At 42.1% G+C, this 15,290-nt stretch overlaps 1 protein-coding gene across 1 annotated transcript in view; it reads right to left on the bottom strand.

Moving 5' to 3' along the window:
• Positions 1 to 3,445: 3,445 nt before the first annotated feature.
• Positions 3,446 to 15,290, bottom strand: part of LOC118593388 (histone-lysine N-methyltransferase SMYD3-like) — a 125,744-nt gene continuing 113,899 nt past the window's right edge. Inside the window, exons 3-6 of the mRNA XM_036202816.1 lie at positions 11,511 to 11,618; positions 10,095 to 10,152; positions 3,990 to 4,126; positions 3,446 to 3,463 (exon numbers count right to left, since the gene is read on the bottom strand). Of these exons, the coding sequence (XP_036058709.1) occupies positions 3,461 to 3,463; positions 3,990 to 4,126; positions 10,095 to 10,152; positions 11,511 to 11,618 (306 nt within the window). The 3' untranslated portion in view covers positions 3,446 to 3,460. The remainder of the gene's footprint in view (positions 3,464 to 3,989; positions 4,127 to 10,094; positions 10,153 to 11,510; positions 11,619 to 15,290) is intronic.

Here is a 15,290-nt window from a genome sequence, read left to right as displayed (position 1 = left end):
TGTATGCGTGCATACAAAAATACACATCATGAGAATTTCACTTCTTGCTTGGAGAAAATGGCTTAACTGTCGTACCACACAGCATCTACATAAACCTGTCCTCTGAGAGCTTCGGAGATGTCTCAGTGGTTAAGAGCACTGGCTGCTCTTCCAGAGGTCCCAGGTTGGACTCTCAGCACCCACATGGCAGTTCCAAGACATCCAGCACTCTCTTTGGTCTGTGTGGGCACAGCACACATGTGGTACACTTAACTACATGAAAGCAAGACCCAAACACGTAAAATAATAAAATGAAATTTTTTTAAATAAGTAAATAAATCGGTCCTCTCATTAGCTGTACTTTTTCTGATCTTGTAAGTTAATAACCATAATTAGTATCTCCTCTGTTTCTGCATTGGGAGCCAATGTTTAGGACTCAATAATAGCAGTTTTTATTAGTCCTTCCTAGATGATTCTACCTTAAAACCCGACTAGAAACTTTACAGGAAAATAAAAGCAGAACAACAAACGTATGGTATGGGGGAGGGGAGGGCTTGCAGGGAGGAAGCGAAGGGAGGGCTTGCAGGGAGGAAGCGAAGGGAGAGCTAGACCCTTATCTTTAAGGAGCATATGAAAAATCGCCTCCTCTATGCTCTGACATCTTCGGCCACCTCCTACCCTTCGGCTGCCTCTATTACTTTCAGAGGCAGTCACCACCTGCCTCCCTTCCTTGAATTTCCTCGTTTTATGGCCTGAAGAACATATACTCTAAAGAAGAAACCACTACTACACAATCAAAGGACTTTTGAATGGCTCCTGCCTCTCTTCCGCCACATCACCTGGCATCAGCTCTCCTGGCGGGGAGTTCTGGAGGCCGGTGGCGGTCACCATCAATGAGAACAGTAAGCATCCATCTGTCATTCAACTCTGACAGGAAGAACCACACAGCTGGGCCTACCTTCCACAGACGGCCCTTCTCAGTCTTCTCCCACGGATGGCCCCGTGGGTAGCCAATCAGAGAGCCACACTCCCCACCAACCATTCAAGACCTCTTGCGTATAATCTGCTGGCAGATCTTAAACTCAGGTCAATTTCTAATTCTCAGTGAGAGGCCTCCTTGATATCTGTACTGAGGAGGAAAAAAACACTCCGATACATCTCATGGTGCTCAACTTTACAACCAAGCAACACATTCATGGGATAGAGCACACGGGACATTCCTAGGACCTACACGCTAATTGCTGTTCGTGTGTGCATTTATGTGGGGGTGATAAAAGCAAAGCTAATGCTGGTGCTAAGAAGTTCTTGTAACTGTGACCCACAAAATACCTACGCAGCAAAGTCTCTAGAGTGTCAGGGGAAATTTTGCTAGGCAAAAACTACAACTTTAGAAGCATTCTAGGAGCCTTCTCTAAGAGAGGGGAGCTGTTATTCTTCCACTGGAAACTCCAGAGGGTGCAACATCTAGGGCCACAAGAAGAGAAAGCTTTAAGGGATTAGCCACTGTGTTCTCCACTGGGCCTGGCTTGAATAAACCTGATTCCCTCCCTACCAAAATACACCGTGGGCCTTTGGTGACTAAGACTAAAATAAAAGTGTACTGAGTCTAACCCTGACCTATGACATAAGTGAAAATAAAAGAAAGAGACCAAAACCAACCCAGAACACATGGTCTTTTTACTGAGGCCAGGCAAAGGCCCATTCCAAAGACCAAGGAGGGCAAATGCACAAGGAAGTCCCAGGAAGTGACAACTGGCAGGTGGCATGCAAAAGCAGCCTACTACAGGACATGCAGAAGCAGCCTACTACAGGGCATGCAGAAGCAGCCTACTACAGGGCATGCAGAAGCAGCCTACTACAGGACATGCAGAAGCAGCCTGCTACGGGACATGCAGAAGCAGCCTACTACAGGGCATACATTGTGGTGCCTCCCATTTCCTCTCTCTGGTTAACTGTATAATGATAATAAAAGTAAAAGGTTCTCTGCCCAGTGCCTTCCACCCAATCCCAGTGATCTGGAAGAGATGCGTGCGCTCCTCTACACTCAGCGCTTTGGGCTGAGTAGTGCCTCTCTGCAGCCTGCAGGACACTAATTGGTTTGATTAAGATCATTTTCCTGAGAAAGGAAGAGCAAGAGAGTGAGCTCTCCCACAGATGAATGTATAAGCACAAAAACAACCACAAGTGACCAAATAGTAACAGACGACACCTTGGCAAAGGTGCTCAGGAGCTCCCAGTTAATTATCTGCTTCCTCTGACTTTTGCTAAAGTACATTTTAAGACGAGTTACATATCGGAGCCCAATTATTCTCCAAAATCTCAATGATATATATGTTGTCCTCTGTGTGTGCACACATGTGTGCATTTGTGTGGTGTGATTCTGTGGCTCCTTGGGAACCACTCACCACGGTTTTTTGAGACAGACTTTTTCAGAGACCTGGGACTTCCAGACTGGACAAGGCTGATGGGCCAGTGAGCCCCACAGACCCACTAGTCACCATTTTAATGCACTAGGACTGCAAGAGTGCACCCCCACAGGCAGCCTTTGCATGGGTGCTGGCGTTGGAAGTCATCAGCTCCTGCTGGTGTGGTCAGCATTTAACCACCCGAGCCCTCTCCAGTCCTAAATGCTCCAATTTTATAGCAAGCGCAACTACACGTATGTGGGAAGGGAGCTTCTTATTGAAAATTGGTCCATAAAAACGTACCCACTTGCATTACCATGCCAGGACGTTACTCATCCATAACGTGGAAAGAGCGCCACAAGATAAACGCCATTGAAAATGTGCAACAATCACAACAGGGACAAGGTATCGACTCATATGTTAGACTTGGCAGAATTTGAAGACATTTTATGTAAATATTAATCATAATCACACTTGTTATGGGAGGTTTCTCAACAGCAGAAATGACACCACAGAGCAGCAGCATTATTAATGTGAGACATGAAGACCAGCCGCTGTAAGACACGTGCTGCATTTTCAGTGTTTAACATCGAGGAAGCCGTGTGCACAGCACCTATGGAACTAGAGGCTGTAATCTGCCAAGAACATATTAAATAAAAAGGAAGTAGCCACTATATTTCCAATCAACTTTAAATTATAGACAAACCAGAATATAATGCGAAGATTGTATTATTGGAAAACCATAGGACATACTTTAAAGACTAAAAGTAACTTTGGGGGAAAAACTAGAATAAATCTCTAGCAATCAAAATAATCACATTTAAATTCTTATCAAATAGGTAATTTTAAAAGCATACTTGAAAATAGGCAGGGGATGTTATAAAATATGTGTTTTTAAGTGGCATCTTCCAATGTCAAACATGACGAACATTAGAAACAAATGGACAAAGACAGCAGGCCCAGAGCAGTCTGGGGAGTGCCGGGCATGCGCTGTCCCCAACACTACATCCTCGCTGCCTGGGCCAAAGTAAACTTGCAGACTCGTTTTCCAACAGAACGCTTCCTGTAACTCCTACCTACTAACAAAGCACAGATAAAACACTAAATCAATCTGGTTTCTTTCTCTAACCTCAGATTTCATTAATCTGATCTTTAAATTATTTAAGTCAGAAACCAATATGCTTTCATGTTATTTCAAAGTCAGTTAACCAGAATAGATCCCAAGAGATTTTTTTTTTCACTTGGCTAAAACAACCAACATTAAAAATAAGTCCAACAATAAAATGAATATTCAGTAGAAAATAATGAAATAGATATGCTGTGTTCTTTTGAGAAAAGAGAGCAAACTCTCCAAAGGGGATGTTTACAGTATTAGCAATGAATAGTCTCCAAGCAAAATTACTGGTAAAGCAGAAAAGTAACACCCTTTTCGGTCCAGGCAATACTGAATTCTTCCATTCCCTGTTCATTTAGTTGAGGAGTAATACAAGGCATTAACGGTCTTCAATGTCCCATCAAGGCTCTCGGCGTGTTTACAAGCAACAAGAAAGTAAAGGTAAAGGACTGACTCACAGCACCAGCAAGGAGAGGAACCTTCAAACTTACTTTTGCAAAGGCTTCAAAAAGGTCAAAAGAAGGCGGCAGTTGAGAAGCATCCTGTATCTCTTCTCTCATGAAATGCTGAAAGGTCATTGCAAGTTGCCTCAGGCCTTCTTTCTTATCTTCGGTAAGTTTGTCAATATCTTTATTGTAAATAAAATAAATAGTATAGTCACCAAGTGGACTTCATGGATAATTTTCAGGTGTTCAATGCTGGCTATTACACAAGATATTTCCTGACGTGCAATCTACCCTGATAACTATAAATCGTGATATACGTATCATATTGATTAAATTCTGTCTGACTTTATCCACAAAATAGGTCACACCGCTATTAGATAGATAGATAGATAGATAGATAGATAGATAGATATGTAGAAAGAAAGAAAGGTAGATAGATAGATAGAAAGAAAGAATGAATGAATGAATGAATGAATGAATGAATGCACAGACAGGCTTTAGAAGTACAGTAAACCAAAATCAGCTGCACATTACCAGTCTTTTACATCATGGTGCACAACTGTACTGTCATAAATCCTAATTAAGCCAGTGAATTTAAACTGACTATTCCCCATAATAATTCATAAGCAGGTCACAACTGACTCGTAAATGGTATTATCTGAAAGGTTAAAAAGGCAGAAGATGAGACATTTAAAGTTCATGTGAAGTTTAAACAATTGAAGTTTGTCAGACAAAATGTGTATCATAACAAAAACCTGGACGGCCTGAAGAAATCCCAACCTTGAGTTATTTCCAGGTTGGACAAAGAAAGAAGGGCTGGAGGCTGGGCAGCTTCTCCTTATGTTTGGGTTAAAGAGAAGGATTGCAGACATAAGGAAAGAGCTAAAACTGACTGCAATTCTATAATGTTTCAGGAATCAAAACCGGCCTAAAAATTACTAGGACTTTTTGTACATTAGTAGCAAATGATGACAGAATAAAAAAACCCACAATGTGAGTCACAATTGTGACCCCAAAATGAAACAGAGAGGAAGAAATTTAACCAAAGAAATGAAAGCCCTCTGCAATTACACAATTCTGATGAAAAAAACTGAAGAGGATATATGAAAGAAGGAGGAAGGAAGGAAAAAAAGGAAGGGAGGAAAGGAGGGGAGGGGAGGGAGGGAGGGAGGGAGGGAGGGAGGGAGGAAGGGAGGGAGGACATAAACATTAAAGACGACAATCCATGTTCATGAGTTAGAACAATTAATATTGTTAGGATGCCCACACTCCCCTAAGTGATTACAGATTCAGTGCAATTCCTAGGGATTATCAATGGCATCCTTCACGGGAACAGAAGCAATAATCAGAAAGCCAAAGCAACCCTGAGGGAAAACGCTAGAGATGCGACAATATCTGATCTGAAAAAACGTGCTACAAGTCATTCATCACCAAAGAGTATTCCATGGACATGAAAACAGACCCACCCACCACTGAACCAGAACAGAGAGGCCAGAAATTAATCTATGCTCACACAACAAAATGATTCTCAGCAAAGTTGCTACAAATACACATTAAAGGAAAGACAGTGCCTTCGCTAAATTGTGCCAGCAAAGTAGACACTCATGTATAGAAGAGCAAAACAGGAGCTCTATTTCTTCATACATAAAATCATATTAAATGGATCAAAAACATAAATATATGACATTCATCTATAAAAGAACGAAACTGGAACTCTATCTCTCTTCATACACAAAAGCAATATTAAACATATCAAAAACATAAATATCTTATTCATGTATAGAATACGAAACTAGAACGCTACCTCTTCATATATGAAAGCAATATTAAACATAAACATATCAAAAACATAAATATATGATACTCATGTATAGAAGAACAAAACTAGCGCTCTATCCCTTCATATACAAAAGCAATATTAAACATATCAAAAACGTAAGTATGTGATCCCAAACCATAAAACTATTAGGTGAAAAACATAAAGGAAAAGGTTTAGAACACTGACCTTAGCACAAGGTTTTTGGATATAGCAACAAAATACTATCAAGAGAAAATAAAAATTAGAAAATAAGATCTAAACAATCAACAACAAAAAAAAATATCTGTACAAAGAATACAATCGGTACAGCAAAGAGACAGCCTACATGGCAGATGAAAGCTTGCAAGTGATTCATCACCAGGGACTAATATCTACACTATATAAGGAACTCAAAAGAACCATAGCAGGGCGAAGGGAGGGGGGGGGGAAGGAGCTGGGAAAAGGGGAGGGAAAAGAAACTTTGGTTGGGAAGTAGAAACAAAAAGTAAATAAGTAAGCAACAACAAATAATAACTCAATGGCAACGTGACCTGATGATGAAAAATCCCATTTAAAGGAAAGAGCATGCTCTAGACAGACAGTCCTCAGGAAAAGGTAAACAAATGGTGGGCAGGCATGTGACAAACTGCTCCATGGCACTAATCATCAGAAAATGTGGACTAAAATGATGAGACATCATCCCACTCCGGCCAGAATGGTTATTATCCAAAAGCATAAAATAATAAATCCTGGCACAGATGCAGAAATGTGGGCACCCCTATACAATGTTGTGCAGTCACTGTGCAAAACAGTGTTGTGTCAACTAGGTGTGTGCCCGTCTGAATTTACTGCAGCACTAAGTACAGTCCCCAAAACAAGGAACTAGGATGAACAGATAAAGAATATATGGTTCATCTACACAGCAAAACACTACCCAGGCATTTAAAAAAAAAAAAAAATAGTGAAAGCCTGTTATTTTTAACTCTGGGTCAAAATTGGAGAACACGATGCTAAGTGAAACCAGCCAGGCACAGAAAGACAAGGATCACACGTTCCCATTACTGGAGGAAGTTTGAAAAGGTTGTCTAGCTTCCTTTCTGTGGCTGTGATAAAATACTGACTGAGGAGAAGATGGTTTATCTGGTTTACAGCTCCAGGTCAGTCACAGAGGGGAGGCCCAAACTCAAAGCAGAAGCCATGGATGAACAAACACTGCATGCTGATCACTCTCTGGCTCACTCAAAGGCTCGTGTTTACCTAGTCTTATTGCACAGCCCAGGACCACTTGCTCAAGGAACGGGCTGGACTCTCCTACATGCACTAATTATCGAAATGATCCCTCATGGGCATATTCAACCAGATCTAAGCAATTCTTATCGGAGGCGTCTGCTCTCGGGTGACTCTAGGCTGTATCAAATGGACAAAGTTAGCCAGGGCAGAAGAGGATCTCAAACAAAACAGTGAACTAGTGATCGCTGGGTGTGAGAAAGGACAAAGGAGAATGGAGTAAAGAGGCATTAGATAATGGGTACCAACATACAGTCAGCTAGGAGGAATCAGTACTGCTATTCTGTAGCATACAGGCTTAGGTCCTTTCCAGATAAAAACAGTAAAAAGGTTCCCAACATAAAAACATGGTACATTTCTGAGAGAAAACATCTGTCATTCTGATACTATCATTACTTATTGTATATTTATGCTGAATTACTCTACTGAAGCGTTTCAACTTTCAAAAGGTTCCTAATATATACAAATGATTCATTTTTTGAAATGGTAATGCTAACTACCCTGATTTTATTGTTACATATTATATACATACACTGGACCCCATAAATGTGTTTAGATACGTTATGCATCAATTACATTTTTCTTTTTTAATAATTTATTTATTTATTATTTTATGAGCAGTGATTGGTGTTTTGCCTGCATGTATGTCTGTGTAAGGGTGTCAGATCACCTGGAACTGGAGTTACAGACAGCTGTGAGCTCCCATGTGGGTCCTGGGAATTGAACCTGGGTCCTCTGGAAGAGTACCCAGTGTTCTTAACCATTGAGCCATTGATCTATCCCTCTAACCCATGAATTCTTAAATAATAATTTATTACCACTGGCACTTAAGCTCCTAGAACTGTAAATCTAGAGATCATCCATTCACCTCCAACCAGAAGTGGTAAACTGTGCAACACATGTTGTCTATGATTTCTAGCTAGTTTGAGACTGGAACCATTTACACCCTCAGTGAAGAGGACCTGTGACTGTCCAAAGGCAAAATAAACCAGACTGCACTTGCACCCACACCAGGAAGACTTAAGGCATCCCTGCTGGCTGGCAACCAGCATGGGAGCTCAGGAAAGACCAATGCTCAATACTGTCACAGAGCCCAAGACATCTGTACCTGCAGCTTTTCTTTGTATCTAAAGGAATGAGGACACCAAGGATTCCCTAGAACGGCACTGTTGACTACATCACTGTTGGCTAACATGGAGAGGAAACCAAGAGAAGGGGAGGAAGAGAGGTGAAACAAGACAAATGTTATCGCTTACACTAACAGCTCTGCACTAACCAACTGAATGAGATCCCTCGTCCTGCTCATGAGGAAGTCATGAGCACTCCCTTGTATGGCAAAGGATTATGGGTTGGATTAGCAGATTGAAGGGATTAAATTCAATTCTTAGAAACTGGAGGTGTATATCGGGAGACCTTAGAGGCTAAAGGCTTATCACACAGGATAAGTACAGGGTACAGGGCTTAGAGGCATTCAGGCCTGGACTCCAAGTGCTACCAAACCGGCACAAGGTGGCTGCTGAAATCCTTGGCTCTAAGCAACATCTCGTGACAGCAGCTGGCGGCAGTCAGCACAGGCTAAGTATGGTAGCCTGGGGTATCAGGACCTCAGCACCGGCGTCACAGCTCTCAAGTACCTTGGATGCAGGAACCTTCAATCTGCAGGGTGTGGCAACTCCCAGGAACTGTTCCAGTGACCAACCAGGGCTCCCAGTCTCTTGTCCACTGCCTTCCCAAGTCTCCGCTTCAACGAGTACACTACTTTTCCTCTGCACCCCTGAGCCAGCCACCCCACCCTTCAGCCATCCTTTCACAGGTACTGTTCAGCCACCACACACCTTCCCCTGTGTTTCCAGTCCAGTCCACTCGACCTATGATAAACAGCATGGGTAGGCAAGAAGTCCATTTGGGAGAAGCTTTTTATGGGGCTAAATGTTAAAAACCTGTCAGCTCAGGAGGGGTTCTTCAGGCTGACGATGACAGAGCCAGGAATAGAGACAGTATGGTATGCAAATGAAGGGTTGCATTTGTACCAATCAAAGAACAGCTTTTAGTTCGACCAATCAAACAGCTTCTTTCTGAGTTCATGAAGTGGGTGTTCCCACTCCCATCTGGAATGAGAACACCTGCAGGGTCATGTAAAGTTCTCCAAGGCTTGGCTCAGGTTCCTACCTTCTCAGGCCGGTGCCTGCCTGGTCTGGTGTGACTGTTGCTGGAACAAGGCCTCCCGAAACAGAAGTCCTTGTAGGTGGAGTATTCTCAGAGTGACCATTCAATGTCCAAATCAGCCTCACCTGGACAAGCACAGTCCAGACACCAGAAAAGGGACTGCTTGGCTGACAGGTCCCTCTCCAGGCTCCCAAGCATAAGGGAGGGGCTCATCTGCTATCATTTAAAGGTTTGAACTTCCTACTCTCACTGCAAATTTTCAGTTATTCATGGAAAAAAAAAACTGTATAGTGCTTATAATAAGGCTTGAAAAACTCACAAAACTAACGATCTTACCATAGTCAATAATTCTTTGATAGTGTCAACCCTTCACCACGGTTTCTCTATGAAGATGAGTCCATCTGTTCAATTGTAGGATCTTTAAAAAATTATGTGTGGCCCAACTAGACAAACTTATGTGTTAGTTGTTTATAAAAACAGAGACTTCTTTAGGTTTGTTTCATGTAATAAATACAGAAAAGCAGACTCGTCATTAAAAGCAATTCAGTGGCTAAGTGTGTGCCAACCGTAAGTAAGGTCCTAGACCCAGAAGGTTCTCAACCTTCCTAATGTTGCAATCCTTTACTACAGTTCCCCATATTGTGGTGACCCCCAACCATAAAATCATTTCCATTGCTACTTCATAACTGTTATTTTGCTACTGAGCATTTCTCTCAGTTCCTAAGACCATGGGAAATAATGTGTTTTCTGATGGCTGTGACCCACAGGTTGAGTGCCCTGGACAGAACCTCTGGGGAGAGAGGAGAGGAAGGCAAGGGAGAGGCAGGGAGAGGGAGGGAGGGAAGATCAGCTGATAAATGACAGAATTAGTTTTAAGATACTAATGAATAATCACTTACTGGACTCCAGATCATAAAACGAGTAAAGTTTCTCTGACTCCGAGGGTTTTTCATCCATCTGTGAAGGGAAAGAAGAAGGCACAGGTAACTGCTTCAATATATAAGTGAATAGATTTGACTATACTTGGATAATCTGATGAATTTCTTTTGTTTGCTTATTTTCAGACATGATGGACTGCGACATCATTATGTAGCTCTGGCTGTCCTGAAAATTAGTCTGTAGACCAAGCTGGCCTCGAACACATAGCAATTCACCTGCCTCTGCCTCCTGAGTGCTGGGATTAGAGGTGTGTGCCACCATACCCAGCTTCAATGAAATTTTTTAAAAGGTCATTTTCTATATATCCTTTTTCATAACTTTTTAAAACATTTATTCATTCATTCATTGTGTGTATGTGGGGTGGTGGGTAACTTAAGAAATCAATTCTCTCCTGCCATCACATGGGTTCCAAAAACTGAATTCAGGCCATCAGTAAGCACCACTAAACACTGAGTCTCAGCTCTAGGCCTCTTCAGCTTTTTTTGGAATTACTTAGTAACAACTTTAAAATCTAATGGGCTGGGTGGTGGTGGTGCACGCCTTTAAACCCAGCACTCGGGAGGCAGAGGCAGGCGGATCTCTGTGAGTTTGAGACCAGCCTGGGCTACCAAGTGAGTTCCAGGAAAGGCACAAAGCTACAAAGAGAAACCCTGTCTTGAAAAACCAAAAATAGATAGATAGATAGATAGATAGATGGATAAAAATTTTTAGAAATCTAACTTGCAACTTCACTTAAGCAGCTTTATCTCCAAATAAAAAACACTCTTTACAAGAAGTTCCCATATTTTCACATTTTTAAAAGCCTCTAGGAAAGTTCAGGGTGGAGAAATGGGAACTAAAAAATCAAAAGTCAATGAATAAATGAAGGAACCAAACTAGACCATGCAATAATCTGAGACATTTATGCCGCAGTCTAGCAAAACAATCTAGAGGTGTCTTCAGAGCAGGATTTCAGACTCTGCTGTCTTACGGGGGAAGGACGCAGAAATCACAGATCATCGCTCTACACAAGGAAAGATATAAGGATTCGTCAATTTAATATATCGATATCCAATTATGCCCTCACTTGAAAAGACAATAAAGGCATGCAGTGTGTTCACAGAAAAAAATTATGAAGAAAACGTTAAGTACTAGTCACTAACATCGGTTACCTCAAAACCCCACTCAAGAAAGAGATTGCAAAAGCTCCATAGACAAGACCTCAGAGCCATCAAGTCAATGACTAATAGGAACATGAGTTTGTTGTCTTAACACACTGCCTGAGATAACCCACCATCCACCTTAACATGAATTCTGTCTCAGCCTTAAGTGTGAATGGGAATAGCAATTGCTTTTATTAATCAAATGCAGCCTCCTCTCCTGAGTTGTGTACTCACAAGTTTGACAATGGCTCTGCCCAGAAGTCTCACGGAGTCGGGAGGATACCTGGGTTTACAGCTTTTAAGACATTTGCATTCTCTCTTGTGGTCAGGCCAAGCTTTTTTCTGTGAAGACAAGAGCAGGGAAGGAAGAGCACTGGAGATGAAAAGTTAAGCCAGTTCTGAACACTGAGAATCATCAACCTTAATTTAATTTCAACAACCTAAACATAACTGTAAAATGCAAAATTCATTTTGTAACACTTTGAATGATCCAGAACTTAGTCTTGGTCAAGTAGGTACCAGATGAAGACACTAACAACTCAGCTTCACCTTGTCCTTTAAATTGCCTTCTAGTCATTACCAAGCTGGGAAATTACACAGTAAGAACCAGCGGGTCTTTCTTAACACTTAAACTTAATGTTTAGTAATATATAAGATAGTCTTTTAACAAAAATATCACTCAGACAGTGGTGGCACACGCCTAAGCAGTCATATCTCTGTAAGTTCAAGGACAGTCTGGTCTATGGAGTGAGTTCTAGGACAGCCAAGGCTACACAAAGAAGCCCTGTCTTAAAAACAAAACAAAACACAACAAACAAAAAAGAACAGATTCACAAATGAAAATATCACTCAATGTTATAAAATAAAACATGTGGCTTCAGGAAATCAAAACTGGGAAGCCAACATTCTGAGTTTCCACCTTGCTGTAAAAAAGTCAGGCATGCAGAAGAGCTAACAGATGCAAAACTATAAAGACTGTAGCTCTCAAAGGAAAGGAGCTAACCCATGATACACAGTTTGTGAAAGACTGTACAAGGTCATACTTATGTCCTGGCTTAATTATAACAGAGTCCTTTTCATTTGAAAAAGCATGTGTTTGGGAAGATAAATTTTCTGATCAGCACACTCATGACTACGTGATGAGGTTGGAGAGAGGAGCAGGCTGGCCACATATCTAGACGCGAGTGGACTAAAGGGAGGGATTTGATGCCTGGGGACAGGGTAAGAGTTAGAGCAACAGTCCCGTGTGTTCTATCGCCAGCACACTCAGTGCCCCACACATTCTTACTTCATAAAAATTAGACACATATTTGTGTTCAAGTGAGCCTTCTGCTAGGAAAGACTTCCTGTGTCAGCCTGGCCAGCCCCCCAGGAACCTAGCTTGTTTACAAGTCTATGGCTTCTGCCATCAACTCCACTCCTAGTTGCTCACTTTGATCATGATGAACCTGCTTAACACTCTTTGTAATCCTTCCTTCCAGCATTTATACCTCGCGCACATCTAAGCAGGACTACACTGGTTCCACTGACAGAAGTATGAGAAGAGCTGGGCACATAGCTCAGTGAGAGAGCCCCTGAAGCCCTGGTTCAAGCCTTAGTGTTGCCAAAAAAAAGATGAGGAGGAGGAAAAAAGAGGAAAAAGAGATGATGTGCCTGTGACCCAGGCACTCAGGAGGCTGAGGAAGAAGGATTAGGAGTTCAAGGTCATCCTGGACCACATAATGAGTTCAAGTCAACTTGTGCCACATGAAAACCTATCTTTTCTATTGGGGGGGTGGGGGGAGGCGGGTTTCAAGACAGAATTTCTCTGTGTAGTTTTGGTGCCTGTCCTGGATCTCGCTCTGTAGACCAGGCTGGCCTCGAACTCACAGAGATCCACTCGGCTCTGCCTCCCAGGAGCTGGGATTAAAGGTGGGCACCACCACCGCCTGGCTGAAAAACCCATCTTTTAAAAAAGAAAGATGGCCAGGCAGTGGTGGCGCCCGCCTGTAATCCCAGCACTTGGAGGCAGAGCCAGGCAGATCTCTGTGAGTTCAAGGCCAGCCTGGGCTACCAAGTGAGTTCCAGGAAAGGCGCAAAGCTACACAGAGAAACCCTGTGTCAGAAAAAAAAAAAAAAAGAAAGAAAGAAAGAAAGAAAGAAAGAAAGAAAGAAAGAAAGAAAGAAAAATGAAAGTTGTAAAAGAAATAGGTAGTAACAGCAGAAACATAAAATGATTTTTTAAAAAATCACTGGTAGAATTGAGTAAAGTCCTCTGACATCCACTTAGCATTCTAGAATGTGCTAGATACATGCCTAAGCAATTAACATATGACACTGTGTTTAATTTTCTCAGTAACACAGATACTAGAAACCATCCTAATATTAGACAGGTAAAGTAAGGCTCGTGATCTGGGATTGAAAACAAACTTCCCAAATACAAACAAGTACAGTACACCCCTTGGCATGCTCACTATGCACACTAAATGACTGCCATGTTTGTACATTTATTTAAGTTGCGTTATAAGCATGGTGGAAACAGAGCATAATGACTTCCATAATTCTCATCTGGTAGAAAGGAAGACATATGTTACTAAACATTAAATCAGAGGAGAAATGTATTCCAAGAAGGTTGATCATCATACTGGACAGTGTCTTTGACAATACTTACATTTACAACTATAATGGCCTTTCAGGCAGCTACAGGCAGGTACTTACCTGAAGGCATGGTATTAAAACCTAACTTGTACACAAAAGCCCATTGTGCAGGGAGTACTGAACTACCAACTGTCAATCACCGAGACGTACAAGGAGTTCGAAAAGTTCACTGTTTCATTGTCAAATACACCTACTAAAAATTCCAATGCATCCCAGAAACTTGTACAATGATGTAACACAGCATCCCATGGCGGCCACTGCCATCCTTGGGGATGTGGGTTGGTATACAGGACTAAGATGCATGGGAAGGCGCTTACTTCCATCTGGTCTTCAAATGAGAGTAGGTTCAGCAGACCAATGCAGAGTCCTTCATGCTGACAAGAAACTACAGTGCTGCTATCTTGAGACATTGAGGTCATCTGCTATACTCATACATCAGCACCTAGCCCAACCATCACCAGAGAGGCTTCATCCAGCAACTGATGGAAACAGATGCAGACCCACAGCCAAACATTAGGCAGAGCTCAGGGGACGCTAAACATACCAGAAATCTCCATGCTGGGTTAACCAAAATATCAACAGCAGGGTCTATGTGGACCTAGCAGAAAAGGCATTTTATTGCCCTGACGCAAGTAATTGTCAAGTCCATAATTCCCAAAGTTACCAGAGGGGTAGCCAGTCCTTATCATTAAGTTCAAACTATGGTAAAAAGACAGAAGGCAGAAGCAATTCAGGAAGCCATCAGGGGTATCACACCTGCGTCTGGGACAGACTACCCTGCTGTGTGAAAACTCTAAATGAAAGACTGTGTAGCTGACAGAGAAGGAGACTCAAACGTGTCTGGGTGAGGCGTTCATCAAAAGCCTAGATTACTGAAGTCTTAAAACATCTCTCTATTACTGCCATGATTTGGAGCAAGCAATGGAAGGCTAGGATGAAAACTCCAGTTGAAATATGATGCTAAGACCGCCCAGACCACTGCTACAGTCTCCCACTTGGTTCTCCTCTTACCCTGCCTCGTGTTTTCCTAAATAGAGGCCATGGTGGCAAACACCTCTAACCCAAGCACTCCGAAGGCTACTGCAGGGCGATCTCAGAGTTAAGCTGTCTTGGGATAGATGAATTTGAAGCCAGTGCAGGCTACACGGTCAAGACCCAACCTCAGGAAACCAAAAAGCACAGGGAAGAAGAGAAAATGGGAGAGGTCTGAATAAAATGTTTCGAGAACTACAAAGGGATGGAAAATGATGAAAGACCAAAACAAGAAAGAACCAGAAACTGAAAACAGTAGCAGATATGACAGATATCAATAATGAGAATCATTCTGAGTGCCATTGGCCTCGGTGCACCAATTAAAAGAGAGATTGTCAGGATGGA

This window comes from Onychomys torridus, chromosome 11 (assembly GCF_903995425.1).
Source record: "Onychomys torridus chromosome 11, mOncTor1.1, whole genome shotgun sequence".
NCBI lineage: Eukaryota > Metazoa > Chordata > Mammalia > Rodentia > Cricetidae > Onychomys > Onychomys torridus.
The sequence above is the reverse complement of the archived record's forward strand: the minus strand, read 5'-3'. Positions and strand labels throughout refer to the sequence as shown.